Raw genomic sequence first — 26,139 nt, 5'->3', positions numbered from 1 at the left:
TTTATAATAATTAATTTACAAGTGTGACGAATGTGTAAAATATATATACAAATGCTTGTGAATGCATCATCTATGCTTTTACGATGGGCACATCATCGTTTAAATTTTTAAGACCCTACAAACCTTGTGAACAGTATTTTAGGGGAGTTCAAAATAAATAAAAATTCATAATAATTAATGTACAAGTGTGAAAAATGTGAAAGAATATATAAACACTAGTGATTGCATCCTCTATGCTTTGACGATGGTTACATTCTCGTTTAGATTTTTAAAACACCTCCAAACCCTCATGAATAGTATTTTTCGTTTGAGTGAAAATTTAATAAAAATTCATAATAATTATTGCATAAGTGTGAAAAATGTAAAAAAAAATATTTATATCACTCGTATTGACAAGCTTTACAATTTTTGTGAAAGGGTCAAATACGAAATCCGACACACCATAATCCACAAACTCGAGATTTATATTTAACCGTTGATTGTTGTTTACGCTCTATTCTTCTCACTGGATTTCGGTTTTTAGATTTCCTTTTTTAAAACATGATCGTTTAGTGGATGCAAATAAATGAACGGTTCAGATCATTGATATCACGTTCTAATTTTTACGGTTAACTAAAATATGAGTCAATGTTATATAGTTTTAAAGATTTTATAAACTCCGAGCAATATTTTCAATAACTGTAAAAACCTGAATGTGACATCTATGATGTGAGTCGTTCATCTTTTTGCATCCACTAAAAGATCATGTTTTAAAAAAAAGGAAATTTGAAAAAAGGAAATTCGATGAGAAGAATGGAGCGTAAACATAAACGATAATCAATTGTTAAATTTGAATCTATGGTTTATGAGAGTATAGTGGCGAATTTCAGAGTTAACCTCTTTATGAAAGTTGTACAGCTTGTCATCACGAGTGTTTTTATATTTTTTACACTTCTACATTAATTAAAAAAAAATTAAAACTCGTAACTAACAATAACCATAGGATTTAATCTCACATAATTCTTACCGTTTGATTTAATCCCACAATTATAATCATAAAAGTATTTTTGGAGGGCTGCCAAAATTTTGGCATAGTGCCCAAAAACTTAACTCTCTATTTCATAGTAAGTTACACAATTGCTACGTAAAACAAAAATCTGACTGTTTTGGTTTAGCTACGTAGTTTGTAGTCTCAATTGCGTCTTGGATTTTACTTTTTTGTTTTTTTGTTTTTATTACCTATACTAAGGGGATGGGGTCTTAGCCTCACAATTGGTTAGTAATAATATGGTTCAAATTTATCTTTGACGAGAATCGAATCTAAGACATCTCACTTATGAGTTAAGAGAAATATCACTAAACCGTAATACTGAGTAGCTTTTGTTGTTTTTAGAAAGCTTGGCTTTTTGTTGATGGAAAAAGATTGTGTGTTTTTTTTAATATTATGGGTACTTGAATATCAGCTCGGAGGTCTGCTTTGGGATAAAAAGTTACATTGCTGATGCTCCGTCTGATATACGCCGGCGTGATTTTTCTGTTTGTAGTGATGTAGACTCTCTCTCTCACAGACACACACATAATCCATTAGGTGAGAGGAGGTGAGAGGAGGTGAGAGGAGGTGAGAGGGACCTCACCACCAAATATCCCATGCCACCCTCCTTATAGCTAGCTACTACTTCCATTGTTCATCATCAAATAGAAACCTCACCATCCTAGATCATCAGCATTATTGATCGCTCTCGAACATCAAATCGACACAGGCTGCCGCCATGGAAGCCAGCGCCGGACTTGTTGCAGGGTCTCACAACCGCAATGAACTCGTCGTCATTCATGGCCATGAAGAGGTAGCTAATAATTTCACCTATAGTTTGTTTTGATGGTGTTTAGGCTCTCTTTTGTTGGTTCTCTCTCTGCGAGGTTTGTTTAATAAAAATATGGGATGGTCGAGGGGTTTCTGAATGTGTTGGTCCTCTCTCACTCGGGATTAAGAGAGAATGACACTTTATCCCTTTACCAGTGTTAAAGAGTTAATTTCGTCTAATCTAGTCTTTTTGAATAAAAGATTAGCATGTCTTATACTAGAGTGTAATTTGGTATGTGTGACTACATGTACAAATGGTCACTAACCCACTACTAACCACGCCGATATTATATTTTTCTCACACCTGCATTTAACCATCTGCACAACATGTCATGTGTGCACCCTCGTGTATAACGTCACATTTATTTATTTTTTTTCAACTTTTTATGTGAGATTCTTGTATTCTTCAGCAACTACGCTTTGATTTTAGTTATTTTGTGAATTGGACTGAAGTTTATTGTTTGTGTTTGATGGATGCAGCACAAGCCATCGAGGAACTTGGACGTACAGGTGTGCGAGATATGCGGCGATGGCGTGGGGTTGACGGTGGACGGAAACTTGTTCGTGGCGTGCAACGATTGTGGCTTCCCAGTGTGCAGGCCTTGCTACGAGTACGAGCGGAGGGAAGGCTCCCAGAACTGCCCTCAGTGCAAAACCAGATACAAGCGTCTCAAAGGCAGCCCCCGAATCGAAGGAGACGACGACGAAGAGGACATTGATGACATTGAACACGAATTCAACATTAATCACGATCATCCGGAAGATGATCACGATCAGATTAACGGCAACAACGCCGCCAGATCGCCCTATTATAAGACTAACAATAAGCAGCTGGCTGAAGCCCAGCTCCGTGGAACGAAGAGCTATGGAAGAGGCCCTGATGATCCTGATCGGGAGTCACATATCCCACCCGTAATCGCCGGAGTCAGATCCCACACGGTAATACCGAGTGCATAATGACTCTTTTGGAGTACGAATAGCAGCTCTCTCGAGATATTATGGTCATGCATCAAGATTAATTTGTACTGTCTTTAACTCGTGTACATATGTGCATTCTTAATTTCGTGCAGGTAATGCAGCAGGGCAACCTTGGCGGCAGTGATCAACCTGACGGATTGAATGATGCCGACATGGCCATGTACGTATACATAAACATATGCTTTTTGTTGGAGGCCAATTCAAAAAATAATAACAGAATTTGAAATGAATTGATTCTGGGTTAAACTCTGTTTACTACCCTGAAGTTTTGTGGACATTTAGTACATCAAGTTTTTTTCATTCCAGAGTCATACCTAAAGTGTAAATTTTGGGACAGTCTCATACATCCGTTAGTCAAACTGTTAAATCTGCCGTTAATTGTGACGTGGCGCCCATGTGGACAATGACTGGGCACCACGTGTCATCCACGTTTTGTTTTGTTTTTTTGTTTTTTGTTTTTTTACCTTCTTCTTCTTCTGCTTCCTCCTCCTTCTTCTTCTTCTTCTTCTTCTGGGGTTTGGTTTTTTTTTTTTTTTTTCTTCTTCTTCTTCCTCCTCCTCATTCTTTTGGGTTGCAGGGGTTGGGTTTTTTGTGGTGTGGGGGGGGGGGGGACGAACTGGGTTTTTTTTTTTTTTTTTTCTTCTTCCTTCTCCGAATCTGGGTTGCAGATTCGATTTTTTTTTCCTTCTTCCTCCGAATCTGGGGAAGATGAAGGTTTTTTTTTAAATATATATATATATATATATATATATATGTATTTTTTATTTTTTATAAATAATTTATTTTTAATTTCCACATGGATGACACGTGTCGTCCAGTCATTGTCCACATGGGCGCCACGTCACAGTTAACGGGAGACTTAGCAGTTTGACTAACGGATGTATGAGACTGTCCCAAAATTTACACTTTAGGTATGACTCTGGGACGAAAAAAACTTGATGTACTAAATGTTGAAAATCACGAAACATGAGGGTAGTAAATAGTGCCCTTGATTCTTTATTAAGAAATAAGAAATATATTTGTAATGCAAAATGGAATAATGACAAAATAATTACAGAAAGCAAAATTACTTAACTTGGTTGATAGATAGAGGCTAGCGCAAAGCTATGTCCTTCGAACAATATTTTCGTCCCACTCTTGTGCTTGTGGTTTGATGACGTCAACTCGAGCAGAATACAACTTTCTAATTCGTCAATCCGGACTCGATTGCAGAATTCTGACGAATTGCTTTGTGTGTTTACGTTTTGGAAGCTTTTGTACGGGAGAAAGAAAGGAAAATGATATCTCTGTTGAAAATTGAGACTACAAATATATATATAGAGGATGTTTCATAGCCTTTCAAATACATGTTGATCGTATTTGAAAATACACAACTCTTTTCAAAAATTATGTTTTTTAATCAAAACATTTTTAATATATTAATTAAAATGTCCCATACCATCAGACCCAAGCCTTCAATCCTCATTTGAAATGGCCCAAACCAAAAACGATTAAATCGAAGACGCAACATATATAAACCCTATTAAGGAACATATGTCCCCGATGTGGGACAAGGAGTCTCAAAACTCCAACACTTTTTAATGAAGCTAATTAACTCAATTCAACCCAATATTTAAGTCCTTAATTTCATTTGCTAACATATATAATGTTGTGTATTCGTACTGCATAATGCAGGATAGATGGAGCTAGGCAGCCACTCTCAAGGAAAGTACCAATTGCGTTGGGCAAGATCAACCCTTATCGGATGATCATTGTGGCTCGGCTTTTCATTTTAGCATTGTTTCTTCGATACAGGCTTTTGAATCCGGTCAATGACGCATTTGGTCTCTGGTTAGTGTCTGTCATGTGTGAAATATGGTTTGCAGTTTCATGGATCCTTGATCAGTTCCCAAAGTGGTACCCCATTGATCGTAAGACCTACCTCGATCGCCTTTCCCTCAGGTATATATTCGCACATTTGTTAAGTATGTGTACATTAGCATCAAAGCGCTAACTAGTTACTATGTTAATACAACGGTATTACTGATGCAGATATGAGAGGGAGGGTGAACCGAACATGCTCTGCTCGGTAGATGTGTTTGTGAGTACTGTGGATCCCATGAAAGAACCTCCACTTAATACCGCCAACACTGTTCTTTCAATCTTGTCCATGGACTACCCTGTCGACAAGATCTCATGCTACATCTCTGATGATGGAGCTTCCATGCTCACCTTCGAAGCCTTGTCAGAAACCGCTGAATTTGCACGCAAATGGGTACCTTTCAGCAAGAAATTCTCTATTGAGCCTCGAGCCCCTGAGTTCTACTTCTGTGAGAAGATTGATTATCTCAAGGACAAGGCCCAGCCAACATTTGTTGAGGAGCGTCGAGCTATGAAGGTATTGCATGCATATATAACCGCGTTCATGTCACTACTAGAACCCGCTTGATTAGGACGGGGGCTGACTAATCGTAATTTTTTTACGTATGCAAAAATGCAGAGAGAGTACGAGGAATTCAAGGTTAGGATAAACGCACTTGTTGCGAAATCCACAAAGGTTCCGCCAGAAGGGTGGATTATGCAGGATGGGACACCGTGGCCGGGAAACAACACTCAGGATCACCCTGGCATGATCCAAGTCTTTCTTGGTCACAGCGGAGGCCTTGATACCGAAGGGAATGAGCTTCCTCGTCTTGTCTACATGTCTCGTGAGAAGAGGCCTGGTTTTCAACATCATAAGAAGGCCGGTGCCATGAATGCCCTGGTAACTAAACAAAACTTTCAATTTAAGCATTCATTTTCTTCTGTTTGCTTGAATACCAAGTAAAAACTTCTAATCGTATGCATATGATCAGGTTCGTGTCTCGGGAGTACTTACAAATGCTCCTTTCCTGCTCAACTTGGATTGTGATCATTATGTAAACAACAGCAAGGCTGCAAGAGAGGCCATGTGTTTCTTGATGGACCCTCAAATTGGAAGGAAGGTTTGTTATGTCCAGTTCCCTCAAAGATTTGACGGCATTGACCGAAATGATCGTTACGCGAACAGAAATAGAATCTTTTTCGATGTAAGTAATCACCACAGGAAGCACCAAGATCAATTGTTTTCTGACATATAATTGTGTTACTAAAATAATATTGAATTTTCTTTAATTTTCAGATTAACATGAAAGGTCTGGATGGAATTCAAGGTCCTGTGTGTGTGGGCACAGGATGTGTGTTCAGAAGGCAAGCTTTATATGGCTATGATCCTCCGAAGGGTCCTAAGCGCCCAAAGATGGCAAGCTGTGACTGCTTCCCGTGTATTGGACGCCGCAAGAAGCTTCCAAAGTACTCCAAGGATGATGCAATTGGAGATGCTCCAAACCTACAAGGTGATTTATCAAAATTAATCATTTTCAATGAGAGTTTATGTTTTTTTGGCTTAAGTAAAACTTAAAGTTACATAATATTGAGTAGGAATGCATGGTGACAAAAAGCTACTGATGTCCCAAATGAATTTTGAAAAGAAATTCGGACAGTCTGCAATTTTCGTGACTTCAACAATGATGGAACAAGGCGGTGTCCCTTCTTCCTCAAGCCCAGCAGCATTGCTTAAAGAAGCCATTCTTGTGATCAGTTGCGGTTATGAAGACAAAACTGATTGGGGTTTAGAGGTAAAATTTTCAGCAATTATTTTTGTATCATTCGCTGTGAAATTTGGATACCTTATGAGTCAAGTTAGTGCAGTTTTCTTGATTCATTGTGGAATATGTTGCTACTTTTGGATATATGCAGCTAGGTTGGATTTACGGATCTGTCACAGAGGACATCTTAACGGGTTTCAAGATGCATTGCCGTGGTTGGAGGTCAATTTACTGTATGCCAGATAGACCTGCATTCAAGGGTACAGCTCCCATCAACTTGTCAGATCGGCTCAACCAGGTTCTTCGTTGGGCACTTGGTTCCATTGAGATCTTTTTCAGTCGCCACAGTCCACTCTGGTATGGCTACAAGGGAGGGAAGCTCAAGTGGCTCGAGCGATTTGCTTATGTCAACACTACTGTCTACCCTTTCACCTCCCTTCCTCTTCTTGCCTATTGTATCCTCCCCGCCGTCTGCTTGCTCACTGATAAATTCATCATGCCAGAGGTAACAACTTCTAGCTATCTTTTGCACCACATTGAATCATAGAAGACAATAAATAACCAAAAATGATTGTATTAATCATCCGAAAAACATAGAAGTTGAACCCCATGCTTGTTCTGCACAGATTTCCCATGTGACAAAGTTGTGTCTTTTGTTTCTTTTTCAAATTCTAGATAAGCACTTTTGCAAGCCTCATCGTCATTGCGCTGTTTCTCTCAATCTTTGGAACTGGCATTCTTGAGCTTAGATGGAGCGGAGTGAGCATCGAAGAATGGTGGAGAAACGAGCAATTCTGGGTGATTGGTGGTGTCTCAGCTTACCTCTTCGCTGTTGTGCAAGGTCTTCTCAAGGTTTTAGGCGGCAATGACACCAATTTCACAGTCACAGCCAAGTCACCAGATGATGAGGATTTTGGAGAATTATACGCGTTGAAATGGACAACCCTCCTCATCCCTCCAACCACAATCTTAGTCATCAACCTTATTGGAGTCGTTGCTGGGATTTCGGACGCCGTAAACAACGGGAACCAATCTATGGGGCCTCTTCTTGGGAAGCTCTTCTTTGCTTTTTGGGTGATCGTTCATCTCTATCCCTTCCTTAAAGGTCTTCTGGGGAGGCAGAACCGGACGCCAACCATTGTCATCATTTGGTCAATTCTCCTGGCTTCCATCTTCTCGTTACTCTGGATCCGAATTGATCCATTTGTGTTGCAAACCAAGGGACCTGACACGAAACAGTGCGGAATCAATTGCTGAAAATACTTGTATTCCTTTCATCCTTTTCTGAAAATGTGCATCTGCAGAAGATATATCTTTACAGAGCATGCACAAGTATGAATAAAGGTAGAGTAGGGTACCAAATTTGTGTGTAGCTTTGAAGTGCAATCAATGTACCAAGATTTCTAAGGGTAGTTTAGTATTGTTGTGGTATGAAAATAAACAGTTGTAAAATAAAGTTGTTGAGTATTTGGTAAACCTTTTTTGTAAAGTGCTTTTAACCAAAAAAAAAGTATCTTAGCGTTGGGTTAACTTTTATATAAAATATATGTGAATATGTTAAATGACTAAAAATAATATGGTATTTAATGTGATATAATAATTGCCAAAGAGAATAATGCAAGGGCAAAGGTTATCATTTTGTAAAATGTGCAGGAGTATACTGGCAATGTGCTTTGAAAAGAGAAAACACTTTTTTAGAAGCATTGTAGACCCTGCTTCTGCTTTTTTCTATTGTCATTGACAACCCTTTTTTAAATAAGCACTTTTTTTTTTACCAAACACATTTGATGTTTCAGTTTTATTTTTTTATTTTTTTAAGCATCACAACCCCAAACCAGCCATAAGTGAGTTGGAAAAGTTTTGTTTGCAATGACTTTGGAACTAACCAACTCACAACGGAGCTCAATGGATTCTCAGTTTATTACTCTGTTCTTGTGTTGTGACACCGCCATTCGCATTTTACTAACGTCTGATTTACAAGAAAAACTTGCATGCAACATCCACCAAATGTATATGGTCATGTGCTGCTCACATGGTGTTGCAAATGTGAGTGAGATGTCGGATGCAACGGGTGCATCACAATTTTTTCTCCTGATTTAGGGTTTAGCACAACAACAACAACAACAACAACAAAGCCTTTTCCCACTAAGTGGGGTCGGCTATATGAATCCTAGAACGCCATTGCGCTCGGTTTTGTGTCATGTCCTCCGTTAGATCCAAGTACTCTAAGTCTTTTCTTAGAGTCTCTTCCAAAGTTTTCCTAGGTCTTCCTCTACCCCTTCGGCCCTGAACCTCTGTCCCGTAGTCACATCTTCGAACCGGAGCGTCATTCGGCCTTCTTTGCACATGTCCAAATCACCGGAGCCGATTTTCTCTCATCTTTCCTACAATTTCGGCTACTCCTACTTTACCTCGGATATCCTCATTCCCAATCTTATCCTTTCTCGTGTGCCCACACATCCCACGAAGCATCCTCATCTCCGCTACACCCATTTTGTGTACGTGTTGATGCTTCACCGCCCAACATTCTGTGCCATACAACATCGCTGGCCTTATTGCCGTCCTATAAAATTTTCCCTTGCGCTTCAGTGGCCTACGACGGTCACACAACACGCCGGATGCATTCTTACACTTCATCCATCCAGCTCGTATTCTATGGTTGAGATCTGCATCTAATTCTCCGTTCTCTTGCAAGATAGATCCTAGGTAGCGAAAACGGTCGCTTTTTGTGATCTTCGCTAGATTGCTCCGGTCATTAGTGTGGATAAGTATATAAATGGATAGAGATAGGAAAGCAAACACAAGATGTACGTGGTTCACCCAGATTGGCTACGTCCACGGAATAGAAGAGTTCTCATTAATTGTGAAGGGTTTACACAAGTACATAGGTTCAAGCTCTCCTTTAGTGAGTACAAGTGAATGATTTAGTACAAATGACATTAGGAAATATTGTGGAAGAATGATCTCGTAATCACGAAACTTCTAAGTATCGGAGTGCGGTGTCGTCTTGACTTGTCTTATCTGTCTCATAGGTAGATGTGGCATCTTCTCTGGAAGTACTCTTCCTCCATCCGGGGGTGGTATCTTTAACTGGTGGAGATGCACAAGGTAATGTATCAATTTCACTTGAAGCTTACTTGTAGTTTCAGGCTTGGTCAAGCGCGATACAAACCATGTAGTAGGAGTCCCCCAAGTCGCCGAGCTAGGGGGTCTGCTGAAAGAGGTGACAGACAAGGTAAGCAATCAGAGCTCCGACTGATTGTTCACCTTCTCCCCATCTTGCAGCAGCATGAAGGATAAAGAGAAGAAAAATGAGAAGAGATGATATGAGATACTTTTGCTTTTGAAGAAGTAACTTTCCACAGGCTTATTCTTGAACTGAGCTGGAGGGTTTTCTGGTTTCCTCCAGAGTATAAGGCCGACTGAAGAATTTGAGGGTCAAAACAAGTCCATCAAATCTAGAGTACGTTCCACCCTGCTGATATGGGATACTTTTGCTTTTGACAGAGTAATGGATGTATCGGCACGTGTGCTGTTACGCTTGTCTCCACATGCTTCCTTGTATCCTTCGCACTTGCCCTATCTGTTCCTCAAGCAGATGCGGAATCTTCCCTGGAAACATAAGATGTTGAAGATGAGTACTTGAGAGCAATGCCAGGTAAGTAATCAGGTAAGGGGTTCCAGGCAGTCAGTTCCTGGCTGGAAGCTTGATTCCAAGTGCTGACTGATTGCTCTCTTTCTCCTTGTCTTGCAGGTAAAAACAAGGCCAAAGGAAAAGACAGGGAAAAAGCATGATATGGGATACTCTTGCTTTTAACCCTGATGATATGAGATATTCTTGCTCTAGTATAGCTTGTTTGCAGAGGTATTATCGGGGGGAAAGAAAGCTGAATATTTCGAAAGGCTTCGTTGGGAGTGCCCTCTCAGATATGATGAAGGGTTGAGCATTTTTGCAGGTCTGCCTGTCTGTTGGGGATGGAGGTCGACATATATAGGAGTCTCCCTAACAAGTAGTAATGCTATTCCTTTACCCTGCTTGGTCATAGCACGGTAGTGGGAGCTGCCAGTTTCACATGTTTTAACTCTGTCAGAGCACTTTGAAAAAGTGATCTGTGGTATCTGGCTCTCGAGATTCGGAGAACGATGCCTCTTCGATTTTTGAGAAAGCAATCATGCTGGGGGTCTGGCTCTCGAGATTCGGAGAGCAGTGTCTCTTCGATTTTTGAGAAAGTAATCATGTTGGGAGTTTGGCTCTCGAGATTCGGAGGGCGGTGCCTCTTCGATTTTGGAGCAAGCAATCTTGTTGGGAGTGTTTTCTCGAATGTGAGTAAAGGTTGGGCATGTTTGCTAGTCTACCTTGCCACGAAGCACAGAGGTTGACACACAGGGACTTTCCAATTATCCAGCAATGGTACTGTTCCTTTACCCTCTCTTCGATTTTTAAGAAAGTAGTCATGTTGGGAGTCTGGCTCTCGAGATTCGGAGGACGGTGCCTCTTCGATTTTGGAGCAAGCAATCTTATTGGGAGTGTTTTCTCGAATGTGAGTAAAGGTTGGGCATGTTTGCTAGTCTACCTTGCCACGAAGCACAGAGGTTGACACACAGGGACTTTCCAATTATCCAGCAGTGGTACTGTTCCTTTACCCTTGTGGGTAATAATATGGTAGCTAGACCTTCAAAATTTATGGGTCTAAACTTTGTTAGTGCTGTTTCTTTGCTATTCTTTTACCCTTCTTGGTCAGAGCGATGTAGTGGGAGCTGCAAGCTTCACGTGCTCAACTTTGGCAGAGAACTTTGGCAAAGTTATTTGTGGTACCCATGAGCTATTGTTGCGTGTGGGAAGTGGGTGATTGAACAGTAAGATTCATGTGTTTTCTACTTCCCCAGAAGTCTTCGACATAATGCCCATAATTTCCGCAAAGCTGAGTGTGCGTGTGACAGGTGCTGACAAGGCTGGAAAAGTAGGTGCCTCTTCGATTTCTGAGATCGGCCCTCGTGGTCTCTGGGGAGCCCAGCTTTTGAGAAAGCGAGCGCCTCTTCGATTTCTGGGATCAGCCTTCGAGGTCTTTGAGCAGCCCAACTTTTGAGAAAGCAAACGCCTCTTCGATTTCTGAGATCAACCCTCGTGATCTCTAAGCAGCCCAGCTTTTGAGAAAGCAAACGCCTCTTCGATTTCTGAGCAGGCGCCTCTTCGATTTCTGAAGCTCCGTCGAGTGCAGATTTTTATAGGGGCTGGCATTAAGTTCCAAAGCACACTTGAATCTCCACCAGTAGAAGCTTCATTCTTGCACTTCTAAGATCTTGATTTGTCCGACCTCTTCTCTCTTCAACACCTTTGAAAATGTCTGGCCCCTCCGACCGTCGTTTTGACTTGAACCTTGTTGAAGAGGCAGCCCCGCCTTCTCCAGACAACATATGGCGCCCATCCTTCGTCTCCCCTACTGGTCTTCTTACCGTTGGGGATTCCGTGATGAAGAATGATATGACCGCTGCGGTGGTGGCCAGGAACCTTCTCACTCCCAAAGATAACAGACTACTTTCCAAACGGTCTGATGAGTTAGCTGTTAAGGATTCGCTGGCTCTCAGTGTTCAGTGTGCAGGTTCTGTGTCTAATATGGCCCAACGCCTATTTGCTCGAACCCGCCAAGTTGAATCATTGGCGGCTGAAGTGATGAGTCTCAAACAGGAGATTAGAGGGCTCAAGCATGAGAATAAACAGTTGCACCGGCTCGCACATGACTATGCTACAAACATGAAGAGAAAGCTTGACCAGATGAAGGAAACTGATGGTCAGGTTTTACTTGATCATCAGAGATTTGTGGGTTTGTTCCAAAGGCATTTATTGCCTTCGTCTTCTGGGGCTGTACCGCGTAATGAAGCTCCAAATGATCAACCTCTGATGCCTCCTCCTTCTAGGGTTCTGTCCAGTACTGAGGCTCCAAATGATCCCCCTCCGGTGCCTTCTCTTTCTGGGGCTCTACCGACTGCTGAGACTTCTCCTAAGCAACCTTTGTGAAGGCTCCCTCTTGTGTGTTTATTTTGACTCATGTATATGTACATATTTGTAGCTTATCGGGGATATCAATAAATAAGCTTTCCTTCATTTCAACGTATTGTGTTAGATACACCAAAGCCTTCTTCGCTAAGTTCTTTGAATTTTCTTTTGTTGAAGCTTGTATGTTGAAGCTTTCTGAGTGGAGCATGTAGGTTGGGGTAGTGTTCCCTTAATTTTCCGAGTGAGGAAAACTTCTCGGTTGGAGACTTGGAAAATCCAAGTCACTGAGTGGGATCGGCTATATGAATCTTAGAACGCCATTGTGCTCGATCCTGTGTCATGTCCTTCGTTAGATCCAAATACTCTAAGTCTTTTCTTAGAGTCTCTTCCAAAGTTTTCCTAGGTCTTCCTCTACCCCTTCGGCCCTGAACCTCTGTCCCATAGTCGCATCTTCTAATCGGAGCGTCAGTAGGCCTTCTTTGCACATGTCCAAACCACCGTAACCGATTTTCTCTCATCTTTCCTTCAATTTCGGCTACTCCTACTTTACCCCGGATATCCTCATTCCTAATCTTATCCTTTCTCGTGTGCCCACACATCCAACGAAGCATCCTCATCTCCGCTACACCCATTTTGTGTACGTGTTGATGTTTCACCGCCCAACATTCTGTGCCATACAGCATCGCCGGCCTTATTGCCGTCTTATAAAATTTTCCCTTGAGCTTCAGTGGCATACGGCGGTCACATAACACGCCGGATGCACTCTTCCACTTCATCCATCCAGCTTGTATTCTATGGTTGAGATCTCCATCTAATTCTCCGTTCTTTTGCAAGATAGATCCTAGGTAACGAAAACGGTCGCTCTTTGGTATTTCTTGATCTCCGATCCTCACCCCTAACTCGTTTTGGCCTCCATTTGCACTGAACTTGCACTCCATATATTCTGTCTTTGATCGGCTTAGGCGAAGACCTTTAGATTCCAACACTTCTCTCCAAAGGTTAAGCTTTGCATTTACCCCTTCCTGAGTTTCATCTATCAACACTATATCGTCTGCGAAAAGCATATACCAAGGAATATCATCTTGAATATGTCCTGTTAACTCATCCATTACCAACGCAAAAAGGTAAGGACTTAAGGATGAGCCTTGATGTAATCCTACAGTTATGGGAAAGCTTTCGGTTTGTCCTTCATGAGTTCTTACGGCAGTCTTTGCTCCTTCATACATATCCTTTATAGCTTGGATATATGCTACTCGTACTCCTTTCTTCTCTAAAATCCTCCAAAGAATGTCTCTTGGGACCCTATCATACGCTTTTTCCAAATCTATAAAGACCATGTGTAAATCCTTTTTCCCATCTCTATATCTTTCCATCAATCTTCGTAAGAGATAGATTGCCTCCATGGTTGAGCGCCCTGGCATGAACCCGAATTGGTTGTCCGAAACCCGTGTCTCTTGCCTCAATCTATGCTCAATGACTCTCTCCCAGAGCTTCATTGTATGACTCATTAGCTTAATACCCCTATAGTTCATGCAATTTTGTACGTCGCCCTTATTCTTGTAGATAGGCACCAAAGTGCTCGTTCGCCACTCATTTGGCATCTTCTTCGTTTTCAAAATCCTATTGAAAAGGTCAGTGAGCCATGTTATACCTGTCTCTCCCAAAAGTTTCCACACTTCGATTGGTATATCGTCTGGGCCTATTGCTTTTTTATGCTTCATCTTCTTCAAAGCTACAACCACTTCTTCCTTCCGGATTCGACGATAAAAAAAGTAGTTTCTACACTCTTCTGAGTTACTCAACTCCCCTAAAGAAGCACTCATATCATGTCCTTCATTGAAGAGATTATGAAAATAACTTCTCCATCTGTCTTTAACCGCGTTCTCTGTAGCAAGAACCTTTCCATCCTCATCCTTGATGCACCTCACTTGGTTTAGGTCCCTTGTCTTCTTTTCCCTTGCTCTAGATAGTTTATAGATATCCAACTCTCCTTCTTTGGTATCTAGTCGTTTATACATATCGTCGTAAGCCGCTAACTTAGCTTCTCTGACAGCTTTCTTCGCCTCTTGCTTCGCTTTTCTATACCTTTCACCATTTTCATCGGTCCTCTCCTTGTATAAGGCTTTACAACATTCCTTCTTAGCCTTCACCTTTGTTTGTACCTCCTCATTCCACCACCAAGATTCCTTTTGGTGTGGGGCAAAGCCCTTGGACTCTCCTAATACATCTTTTGCTACTTTTCGGATACAACTAGCCATGGAATCCCACATTTGGCTAGCTTCCCCCTCTCTATCCCACACACATTGGGTGATTACCTTCTCTTTGAAAATGGCTTGTTTTTCTTCTTTTAGATTCCACCATCTAGTCCTTGGGCACTTCCAAGTCTTGTTCTTTTGTCTTACTCTTTTGATATGTACATCCATCACCAACAAGCGATGTTGATTAGCCACGCTCTCTCCTGGTATAACTTTGCAATCCTTACAAGTTATACGATCCCCTTTCCTCATTAGAAGAAAATCTATTTGTGTTTTTGACGACCCACTCTTGTAGGTGATCACATGTTCTTCTCTCTTCTTAAAGAAGGTGTTGGCTAAGAAGAGATCATATGCCATTGCAAAATCCAAGATAGCTTCCCCATCCTCGTTTCTCTCCCCAAAACCATGGCCACCATGAAAACCTCCATAGTTGCCTGTCTCCCTGCCCACGTGTCCATTTAAATCTCCTCCTATAAATAACTTCTCCGTCTGAGCAATTCCTTGCACCAAGTCTCCAAGATCTTCCCAAAATTTCTCCTTCGAACTCGTATCCAACCCTACTTGAGGTGCGTACGCACTAATCACATTGATAAGTTCTTGTCCTATTACAATCTTGATTACCATGATTCTATCTCCTACCCTCTTGACATCTACAACATCTTGTACCAAGGTCTTGTCCACGATGATGCCAACACCGTTTCTCGTTCTATTTGTGCCCGAATACCAAAGTTTAAACCCTGAGTTTTCTAGATCCTTTGCCTTACTACCAACCCACTTAGTTTCTTGTAGGCACATAATATTTATCCTTCTCCTCACCATAACTTCCACTACTTCCATAGATTTTCCCGTTAAGGTTCCTATATTCCACGTTCCTAAACGCATTTTGCTCTCTTGAACTCTACCCTTCTGTCCTAACTTCTTCACCCTCCCCCGTCTAATAGGATCAAAGTACTTCTTTTGTGTGTCCCGGGTAAAGTTGATAGGAGCATATGCTCCCAAACAACTTTGAGTGGAGTCGTTCGAAAAGAAGTTTCTATGGCCCCCTTGCTCATTTAACACTGCATCCGGGTGCCGATGGAGATACAGCGACCCTTGCTCACTTATCACTGTGCTCGGGCCACACAGCGCGCCACTTACGGGTGACGCCCTAGCTTTAGCGCGATTTTGTTCTGGATTCATTTTCATAAGGATTCGACGTGATCATGGAGTGCCGGCTGTCGACTACCTGACGCCCTCCCCCTCCTCCTTTATCCGGGCTTGGGACCGGCCATGTAAGACATAGGCGGAGTTGATTTAGGGTTTAGCACAAAAGAAATAAAACATTCCCGGAATAATGATTGAAAAAGGGTGTAAGAAACATAAGCATCGAAAATTCGAAGCAGTTAGATGTGCTTATTTGAACAATTTCTTCGATTTTGAAGTTAAAAATGCTATCACCAAATAAAATACAAAGATAATTTGCTATTGAAAAAAGGGTACCAGATCAAGAATGTAGTATCTCGAAAATCGTCGAGGTTTGTACTGAATAGCCAGGTGAATCAGAATACAGTGCAGGATATATGCTACAGGTGCTTGCCGGACGTACACTAGGAAGAGAGTGTTGAAACAAGTCTTTCCTGTGTTTCCTGTAATTTAGTCGTTCCATGCCAGAGTATCGGATGGGGTTCAGCTTCATCTATTTTCGGCGAAGAATGTCCTTCAGTATCCTTGTTAAGCTGTGAAAGTTATTGATGAAGTGACTCTCCGTTTTACCATGGAAGCAATATGAAACTGCAGAACAAGATGGTTGCATACCGGTGCAGAAAACTTTTTGTCACCAATAGTCTCCACAAGAACAAATGCCGTCTTTGAAATGATGGAATCTATTAGCATCTCTAACTACAATAACTCTTTCTGTGATCTTGGATATAAATTTAGTTGCATTATGGCAATCCAAACAAACCCGGAGATTCTTAAAGATTCTAATTTCTGCCCCGGGTGCTGTTTCAATAAGGGCAAAAGCAATGGCCAGCTTCTCACTATGAACCTTCATCATTAACTCCTTCTCTTCCTCCTCAACATCATGCAAAGCAGTCACAGTTTCAGTCTGAAATCCAGCCTCCGCCATTTTTCCCATTAACTCATCCAGCATCCTATAGATTGCCGTTGCTTGAGGATGAGATCGATCACCACATGTAAACACATGCGGGGTCTCACCAATCTCAACGAGAGTGCATCCCGGAGTCTTAGCCAAATTTCTATTCTTAACTACCTGTCGTACTGAAGCAGCCTTCGGAAAGTTCCTGTCAGCTGAGTATACGTTGGAGAGCAAGACATAATATCCTGTATTATCTGGGTCCAGTTCAAATAGATTTTCAGAAGCCACACGCGCCAGTTCGGTGTTCTTGTGAATCATGCAAGCACCAAGCAATGCACCCCAAACGGGAGGACCTGGCTCAACTGGCATTTCCTTTATAAATTCCAAAGCCTTCTCTAACTTTCCAGCTCTGCCAAGGATGTCAACCATGCAGGCATAATGCTCGGGCAAGGGCTCAAAGCCATGGTTGTGAACCATATGATCCAAGATTTCTTCACCTTCTCTCACCAAGCCCGCATGGCTACAAGCATACAAGACGGATAGAAAAGTAACTGCGCTTGGGGAAATCCCAGAATGCAACATCTCTGTAAAGAGTTTTAGTGCTTCGTGCCCATCACCATGAAGGCCGTAAGCAGATATCATGGCATTCCAAGTAACCACATTTTTCTCTGTCATCGAGTCAAATAACTTCCGAGCTTCCACAATGCTCCCACACTTTGCATACATGTCAACTAGAGAAGTCAATACATAGATGTTAGACTCAAGATTTTTGCTCTTAATCAAACCATGGGCCCATTTCCCAAGACTTATGGCTCCGAGCTGAGCACAAGCCGAAAGAATACTTGTAACTGTAACAGGGTTTGGACTGAATTCAGACATCATTTCACGGAAAAGAGATATTGCAGTCTCCGTCAGCCCGTTTTGGGTATAACCCGAGATCATGGCATTCCAAGATGCCAAAGTTTTCTCCTTAGACTGATCAAACAGCTGTCGTGCCAATTCAATCTCATTCAGTCTACAATAAACAGTAACAAATGCAGTCGAGACAGAAGGATGTGAAACAATACCAGATTTCACACAGAAAGTTTGAAGAGAGCCAGTGAGATGCAGATGACCAAAGGGAGAAGACACAGGAATCAACCCAACAATTGTGCTTGAATTAACTTTCTCCCCAGAAGCAAGCAAATCCCTGAAAAGACTAACAGATGATTCGGTCTCATTGTTGCAAGTGTATCCAGCAATCATTGCATTATAACATATCAAATCCGGCTGGCTAATGTGTCCAAATAATAACCTTGCCGTCTCTAGCTCCTTACACTTCGAATACAACGAAACCAATCCGGTATGCACATGAACATCAGAATGATATCCAGCCTTCATAGCCAAACAATGAACTCTCATCCCTGCTTTCAACTCCTGCAACTCTGCCACTGCAGGAAGCACGGTTGCCAACGTCGTCGAATCAAAACCCATCCCACCCCCAACCATATCTCCAAAAACCTGCATCGAATCGGCGTAATAACAATTCCTCACCAACCCAGATATCATCGTATTCCACAAAATCGTGTCCTTCTCGGGCATTCCATCAAACACCTTCTGTGCTAGCTCAACCCGGGAAACCGTGAAGTAAAAGTCAACAACAATCGACCCTACATACAAATTCGATCCTAACCCATCAACAATCGAATGGGCGTGCAGCAAAATCCCATATTTCTCGTCCTTAAACCCCGAAGCGGCCGACACGGCGAAAGCGTAGGTAAACTTGTCGGGTTTAAGATTAGTGTTCTTCCGCAAATGGGTGTAGAGAGAAATGGCAGAGTAAGGCGCGGCATTGGCAGCGAAGCCTCGGATGACGACGTTGAAGAGGAAAAGGTCGGGTCTTGGAATGGAGAGGAAGAGGTCACGTGCGTTGCGCATGGCCTTGAGGTCGGAGAACTTGTGGGTGAGCTTGGTGACGGTGGCGAGGTCGTTTTGGTAGCCATTGAGGATGATCTGCGCGTGGGTCTGGGTCAGGTGAGAGAGACAGGTCGCATTGTTGAGAAGTCCGAGGAAGAAATTCCGATCAAATTTTGGCGCGCGGCAGCTGCTTATGTTCCTGCTAATCATATGTATTTGTCTTTTGTTTTGTGTCGAAACGCGGCAGTTATATTTAGCCGTTGCTTTTCCCGGCGTATGGCGGGGAATCCCATGTTCTCTTTCTAAATAAGAAAATTAGGTAAATAGGTCTTTATATTTGTCCCCAATTTACAATTGGCATTTTATGATTGATATAACTCCTCACTTTGATTCCTATGATTTAAATTGATAGAAGTAGTCCCTAAGTTTGTTTACCGTCAATCATTTTGGTTATTTAGTAACTCTGTTAAATATGGACCAAAATAACAAAAATACACTCAATTTAATAAACAATGGACCAAAATAATTCGACAAAAATTGAGGATGCTTTTGTTGTTTTCTTCTTATTTAACAGCGATTTTTTTTACAGAATGATCAAAATGATTGACGGTGGACAAACTCAGAGACCATTTCTATCAATTTTAAATCTCATGAACCAAAATAAGGAGTTATGTCAATCTCAACAACCATTTTGATCCTTCAACTCGTTTATGTAGTCCCTCGACTCCCATACTTGTGCTAGGCAGAAGACAACTATGTAATAAGAATCCTTCGAAGTTGAGGTGAAAGTCTAACGTATGGCCGGACAGATCAACGGGTAGGTTGGGTCAGATTAACGGGTAGGGATGTACAGACCGGCGTGAGGTAGAATTTCTCAGATTTTAGGCATAACGGACACACCTGTTCAAAGGTAAAGACGATGAACGATGGTGAAAAAGGCATATGGTAATTACGATGTTTCCTATTCATTTCCTTTGGAACCTTTGTTTCTACACTGAATTCAATACTTTGCTTCCTCTGCATTTCCTTTTCATCTGCGTAACACAAAAATTACACCGGAAAACACGGAGCCATCGGCCCTTTGCTCCGAAAAGAAGGAAAAAAAATTGGAATAGAACAAGATGACATTGGCTAAAAACGAAAAATTAATTTACAATCACGGTGAACTGACGGAGGCATTTATATCTGCCCGGGTATGTATTTATCCCTTCGGAATTGACAACGCGAGCTTATCATATTGGCTTTGGAGCTAGTCAGGATCAAGAAGATGTCTTGGTTGCCAAAATTGGCCGCTCGCCCTTGCCAAGTCTTGTTTCGTTTGCATGAGATGGGTCCTCAGGCTGTATTCCTCTACCTGTTTTGAGCAGCCAGTAATCAAAAGTTAATCAAGTACGGTTTTTATCAGCAATTAATGTTGCAACATGATTTGTCAAACTGAAGACACGCTCGGTTGACAAGAAATCAGTGTTCGTCAAACTGAAGAACATTCAATACTACGACATAACATATATAACAGAGCCCCCAACCTCCCAAAGCATTCAAAAGTATTTGCTTTTCCTAATAACATTCTGTTCTTTAAAATAAATGGTCTAATTGTTTTACCTGCATAGCTGCTGCTGAAGCCAGCAGCACTTCACACTCGCCAAGCATGGCTTTCTCCTGTGCTGCTACAACAGCAAGTTCAGAAACCAAACTGTTCACGCCCTCCACCTACATCACATGAATGTAAAGTTCTGTGTTATTAGGCCTCCAAACACAACTTCTTGTTTTTTTCACAAGACATGCAACCTCTACATCATTGATCGTAGGTGCTACTTGGTGTTTGTCATAAAGAATGTGATAAAAGGAAGAAGGTTGAAAGCTATCACAACATGGTCAACGTGAAAATATAGAAACATGAATCTCACCTGTGAGAGCAAATAGCATATGGAGGATGCCATTGCCTGCATCACATCAACAGCTGAGCAGATCGCTACCTTCAAAGAATCCAAATCTGCCTGTAAAAGTGTAAGTTTATAGTGATGAGAAAAAGTCTCTTTCCATAAATCAAATTAATGATCTTTTACAACTTAACATACCCTTGCCCCTCCAGTCACTGGAAGACGCAGAGTGCTTGCCTCCAAATCTTCCATAGCCCCCGAGAATGCAGCAATATGATCGCTTTCAAGTAAATCCCAGTCGTCAAGGTAAGCTATCTGACCAATAATTAGAAAGGGTACAAGTCAGAAATAAATAGATATATAATATGAGACCAAAATTTAACAGGAAACCTCTGAACTAAGACATGCACAACATGACTTATTATTTCTAACAAATGTCAACCTTGGCACTATTTTGCTCGGTTTTACAAACTGAATATGATTACAAACAGAACATGATGATAAGTTTGCCTTCATCGTCAACTCTCTTCTATTAGACAGATGGATTCTCAAAAATAGTTCCATTCCCAGATAAAAAGGCCGGTTAAAAGCAATTTCAAACATTTTCCAAAGGTTCACACGGATCAAATCTTAGAATGCATCCCAACTGCCTGGTGCAATAATCTGATGACCACACTAAATTCTTATATATTTTCCTTCATAACCTAGTCATTGACTTACAGGAACCCTTATGGATGAATGCAATCAATAAAAACATCGCAGATAACATGTCATCACTGTTGTGGGAAAGAGGCATTACTTGATCATTCAATACTGACTTCAGCTTAAGTTCAAGCTTCAACTGCTGGAGATCAATTCGTTTCTTGATTACTGAGTCCCACAAGCTTAGTGTAGTGTTCCACACATTCAATAAAGTTCTCTGCAACATCAATTAAATTCCGATGTAAGTTGACATAATAATCTTCACTTGCAAATTTGCAATAAGTTTGCACAACCCTGACCATGCAACAAATCAATACCATTGATAAAACCATTCGGTAATCTGAAATTAGTAAGACGGGACATGATAAACAATACTAGGAAATAGTTAAGAAATTAGTAGGTCAAAGAATTATGCCTAAAAATTTTCTAATTCAAAGGGAACAAACACCCACCTCTGCATTTAATTTCTGAACATAAAGTACAGCCTCTGCCCTTGCATTAGCAAATCGCCATTGCAAACATCTATTGTAAAGTAACCGCAACTGATGAGCATCTTCAATGCAACTTGCACCTTTTTTCCCCTTAAAATCTGCTATGAAACTAAGCACAGAAGTTGAACTGCTTGACTGACTAGAAGTACCAGATGGCCTTGCCTTAGATGGGCTAACTCCTCTTGAAGGAGGAGTAGATGGTCTTGATCGAGACGGGCTTAAACCTCTTGTAACAGAGGATGCAAACATTGAGCTCCTACTAGGTGAGGATGGTCGTGATTGTGATGGAGTACTAGGCAAAGATTGAGATTTCAGTGAATGAGTTGTTGATGACAACCTGTCCGATAAACTTGTCGAGGCAAGCTTGTGAGGTCCAGATACCTGCAGGGAATTACCATCAGCTGAAGCTCCAAGTCCTGCTCTACCACTTTGATGAAGTGATAATAACGCGGCAGCATCACTAGTGGATTTTTGTAAAGGTTTACCCGAAGAATCAGATGGCCGTGTTCTCCTCAGTGTAGACAACCCAACTACAGGAGCTGGTGCAGCAAGCCTGACAATCTTAGCACCAAGATCTACACTTCTATTTAATGAATTGGAAGATACTTTTCCACCTATTCTACTTGGCCAACGATGCTGATCTATCAATCTGGAATGCAAGGCATCAACCGGCTTAGAATTCTCTGATTGATCAGGCGCATTTTTCCCCTTAACAGGGCTCCTTTTTCTCTCTGGTGTGAGCTTTCGAGGAGCAGCAGGCGTTTCAGCCTGTCTATGAGCCACATTCGAAGATGACCTCAAAGTGCGGTCAGACAGAGCACTAGTCACTGGTTTTTCCTTCTTACTAACAGGAATTGAAATGCTATCAGATTGGAAGGAAACACTCAAACTTCTCATAGTGGAAGGCCACAAACCCTCTGGCATTCGACCATTGGCTGTTCTTCTGGACGACAATTGCACATCTGCAGAAGAATCCTGGACCGGCGTTGATGGACTTGGTGGGGAAGTGGGTGTGGAAGGCCGCTTCCTATCCACAGATTGGGATCTCTTGGACACCGACGGTGAGGATGGACGTGATGTTCTTGTAAGGGTTGGCGATGGGCAGCGCCGGGCACCAGAAGGCGATGAGGGAGTTGTTGAGGAGGGAGTGGGAGATTTGTACCTAGAACTAACTTCCCTCGTCCGAGGGCGGCGGGTAGTGACTGCATTGTTGTTCCTCTCCGCGGGAACCAACGGCAGTCTTGGGTTCCCCACGGCTGTTTGCTTCCTCAGCGCTGCTAGGGCTGATTCACGCACATCCATCCACACTATCCAGATCAAATTCAAACCGCATTGATGGAATTCGATTCTTTCATTTCATCAAACCAAATTTACGTACTCGACATCCTTTGCGTTTCATATAATCCCATCACATTCATATATCAACACTCAATGGAATAGCACAACCTGTTTCTTGAAAAGAAGATACTTTTCCCAGCAATAAATCTGTCACAAAACGCACAAATCAAAAGTAAGAGACAGCGGCAGAGGGAGGGGCTAAGAAAGCAAAAGAATAAATAACCCAGAAAAAAGAAAAAGGAACATTGAAAAAAAAAAAGCATACATCTTTACAGAGACTCAGATCCAATTGAGAATCAATCTGGGAACTAGAGCAAATACTCTCAAAAGGGTATTCTGTTTCCACAGAAACAAGCCCAAATCCAATCAGATCAGGCCATGGCAATGAAATTAGGAAGGGGGTAAACAACATCTGGTGCCAAAAAGGGTTATGGTTGGAGGTTGGTTTTGATAACCCACAAAACTGAATGCAAGGGTAGGGTTGGTAGGGACACAAAGGATTATTGGAGAGCCTGAGAAGAGAGAGTGGACAGTGGTGAGAGTGCAGGATAAGAGAAAAGGAAGGGTTGTACCGTGTGTGCTGGATAAAGCGTGTTGCCTTTCGATTTTTGCTCTGGTCCCTCTCACGGGAGTGCCATGGTCGGTTGGGCTGGAAAATAGGTCAACTCAACTCACACAACAAAACCCCACTCTCTCTCTCTCTCTGCCCAGTTTTCCCTTCTCTTGCAACTCTCTGTCTGAAAGGGAAATCAATGAAAGCGATCCCAAAACTTGCAGAAACAATCCAGAGCTTTTAGCTTTCTCTCTCTAACCCCCCCCCCCCCTTTTCTCTCTCTCTCTCTCTCTCTCTCTCTCTCTCTCTCTCTCTAACTGTTTCCAAAACAAAACTAAAATACAGAGTAATCCGGATCAACTGCCATAAATTTAATTACTTTACTAAAATAATGCTTAAGGGGTTTTTCTCCTATTTTTTGACTCCGACTGTCTCACACAAAAATTTGCGAAAAAACAATAAAAATCCCCTTTGCTTCTGTGGGGTTTTGTCTGCATCCACAATATTAAAATCTCCAATCATACGAAGGTTGAAACTTGCAGGTGCCATTGTTCATCGGGAAATGAGAAAAAGACACGGAGGTCCACGTGGAAGAAGGATCATAATCCCTCCCCATGATTTTTTTCAGTGTAAAAACATCAAATTATGGGACAGCAGCAAACGCACATAAAATAAAGTGAACAAAACACATCGTTAATCGGAAATTCGATAAAAATATGGTTTTGTTTTTCGTTTTGACCATCGTAATTCATTTGTTTTTGTTTCATAGATAGATGTAGGAACTCAAGTCGATGAAAACGCAGAAAGAATTTTAAAAATTTGAGAAGAGAAAATTTGAAAAGGATTTCAACGAGGGATCTATGACATATGTCGGCAGTCGACAGGGCCGTGTCCCTCAAATCCAAAACACGTTTACTGCTTCACTGTTCAATGTTCATGCAATTTCTCTCTCTCTAAACACCAAAGTTTCAGTCTTGAGAGAGAGAGAGAGAGAGAGCGCTCAAGAATTCCCCCAAAAATGAAAACCCATGATAAATCAATTAATTTTAGGAAAATGAAAAGGAAATATTAACCGTCGGTAAACTACGGTTAATGGAAATTTAGCAACAAATAATATTGAATTTGAAAAACATTGCACGAATTCCTCGAATCGTCAAAACCCTAAATTCGCACCCCCATTATATTTGAGACTCACCGAAATCGGAAGGAAATTTAAGTTGATCTCTTTGAGAATTCGAATCGCGAGGTCACACGGCGGTGGTTGGGAGGCGTCGCCAGAAACGAAGTATTCTCCGGGAGGTGATCGGAGAGTCAAAGACACCCGGCGGGAAGTCAAGGATTTCCGGCGGGAGGCGGAGTTTGAAGGAGACACCGAAATGGAAAATGGAGAAAGGAAAAGGTATGTGTATTTGAGGAAATAATTAATATTATTTTCTGGTTTATTTAATTTGAAAAATGGATTTTTGGAATTTTTAAAATAAATAAATTGCGCAGAAACGGTTACAGTTTGGAGGGAGGGACCATCAGAGGCCGTTGCTTTCGCGCCACCTACGTTGATACGGGCCCCTATCTCCTGCGCCCAGTTCCACAGAAGCGCGCATTAGGACCACTTGATTCAATTTATGTATTAAATTCAGAGCTTTGCCTTTGCCTGCATATTTACTAGGTAAAATGTCAAACACCAGTTTTCCATTGTTGCTTTTTATGGTTTTATACCAAGAAACAATGTCAAACTAGTTTACATTTTTTTCCGAGCTGTATTTTAATTTAAAGAGATTATATTCACACATCCCAAATAACTTCTCTTACATCTTTTTTATTTTTTAATATTTTCTACACATTACTAACATTTGATAGAAAAATATTTATAAAAAAAAAAAAAAAAGATGTGGAAGAAGTAATTGAAGATGTGTGAATATAGGTAGCGTTTGGTACGCAGACTGGACGGGACGGGACGGGACGGGACGGGACGGAACGGGACGGGACGGGACGGAACGGATGTTCTGTGTTGTGTTTGGTACGCGCAGGACGGAACAAGCCAGTTGTTCCGTTCTGCGTTTGGTAGCGCATGGACGGAACGGAACCAAAAGATTAAAATGACTAAAATACCCATGTTCCGTTCTGCGTTTGGTAACGCACGGACGGAACAGGACAGTTTTTTTTTTTTTTTTTTTGGTTCAAATTTGAACACTATTATCCATTATTTGTTTTTCTTGGTCCAAATTTTAATAGGTATATGTTGTGTTCCACATGCAAACCCTTTTAAAATTTGTAATTTTTAATCTCCCAGTTTTCTACAACTCCATTCAAATTTTCAGCACAAACCCATCAAATTTTATTATGCAAATTGCAAAACCCACACCCCGATTCAATTTTTAGTCCCTAATTTTGGTCCTTTCAATTGTGGGTTGTTGTTCTGGGAGTTCAGGTTCTGCAAACATTAGAATTGGCCTTGATTCGATGGACACCCCTCTAAATATTCCCCATTGCATTGCGTGGCAAACCACACAAGAGCACAGGAGAAATGTT

At 41.5% G+C, this 26,139-nt stretch overlaps 4 protein-coding genes across 6 annotated transcripts; 2 read left to right on the top strand and 2 right to left on the bottom strand.

The window, feature by feature from the left end:
- The first annotated feature begins 1,737 nt into the window (after positions 1–1,737).
- On the top strand, positions 1,738–7,889 carry LOC126605223 (cellulose synthase A catalytic subunit 7 [UDP-forming]-like). The gene is made up of 11 exons (XM_050272593.1): positions 1,738–1,823; positions 2,321–2,779; positions 2,911–2,978; positions 4,493–4,759; positions 4,850–5,195; positions 5,298–5,561; positions 5,653–5,865; positions 5,958–6,171; positions 6,257–6,453; positions 6,575–6,928; positions 7,099–7,889. The coding sequence occupies exons 1-11, from the start codon at positions 1,749–1,751 to the stop codon at positions 7,678–7,680; spliced, it is 3,039 nt and encodes a 1,012-aa protein (XP_050128550.1). The 5' UTR covers positions 1,738–1,748; the 3' UTR covers positions 7,681–7,889.
- A 2,353-nt stretch (positions 7,890–10,242) lies between these two features.
- Positions 10,243–12,439, top strand: LOC126605212 (uncharacterized). The gene is made up of 2 exons (XM_050272582.1): positions 10,243–10,798; positions 11,017–12,439. Exon 2 carries the CDS (start codon positions 11,765–11,767, stop codon positions 12,437–12,439), a length of 675 nt encoding a protein of 224 aa, XP_050128539.1. The 5' UTR covers positions 10,243–10,798; positions 11,017–11,764.
- Positions 12,440–16,023: 3,584 nt separating this feature from the next.
- On the bottom strand, positions 16,024–19,120 carry LOC126605191 (pentatricopeptide repeat-containing protein At4g30700-like). The gene has a single exon (XM_050272556.1). The coding sequence runs from the start codon at positions 18,854–18,856 to the stop codon at positions 16,487–16,489; it is 2,370 nt and encodes a 789-aa protein (XP_050128513.1). The 5' UTR covers positions 18,857–19,120; the 3' UTR covers positions 16,024–16,486.
- Positions 19,121–19,587: 467 nt separating this feature from the next.
- On the bottom strand, positions 19,588–24,954 carry LOC126605195 (AUGMIN subunit 8-like). Of its 3 annotated transcripts, none has more exons than XM_050272560.1 (7): positions 24,806–24,954; positions 21,681–23,204; positions 21,326–21,445; positions 20,725–20,841; positions 20,554–20,643; positions 20,249–20,356; positions 19,588–20,000 (listed from the first exon to the last, which is right to left on the bottom strand). In XM_050272560.1, exons 2-7 carry the CDS (start codon positions 23,019–23,021, stop codon positions 19,896–19,898), a joined length of 1,881 nt encoding a protein of 626 aa, XP_050128517.1. In that variant the 5' UTR covers positions 23,022–23,204; positions 24,806–24,954; the 3' UTR covers positions 19,588–19,895. The 3 variants fall into 3 exon arrangements, with proteins under 3 accessions (XP_050128517.1, XP_050128516.1, XP_050128518.1); XM_050272559.1 differs by lacking the exon at positions 24,806–24,954 and adding an exon at positions 23,323–24,709; XM_050272561.1 differs by lacking the exon at positions 24,806–24,954 and adding an exon at positions 23,630–24,709.
- Positions 24,955–26,139: the final 1,185 nt, after the last annotated feature.

The sequence above is a fragment of the Malus sylvestris genome, chromosome 15, assembly GCF_916048215.2.
Source record: "Malus sylvestris chromosome 15, drMalSylv7.2, whole genome shotgun sequence".
Lineage (NCBI taxonomy): Eukaryota > Viridiplantae > Streptophyta > Magnoliopsida > Rosales > Rosaceae > Malus > Malus sylvestris.
The sequence above is the reverse complement of the archived record's forward strand: the minus strand, read 5'-3'. Positions and strand labels throughout refer to the sequence as shown.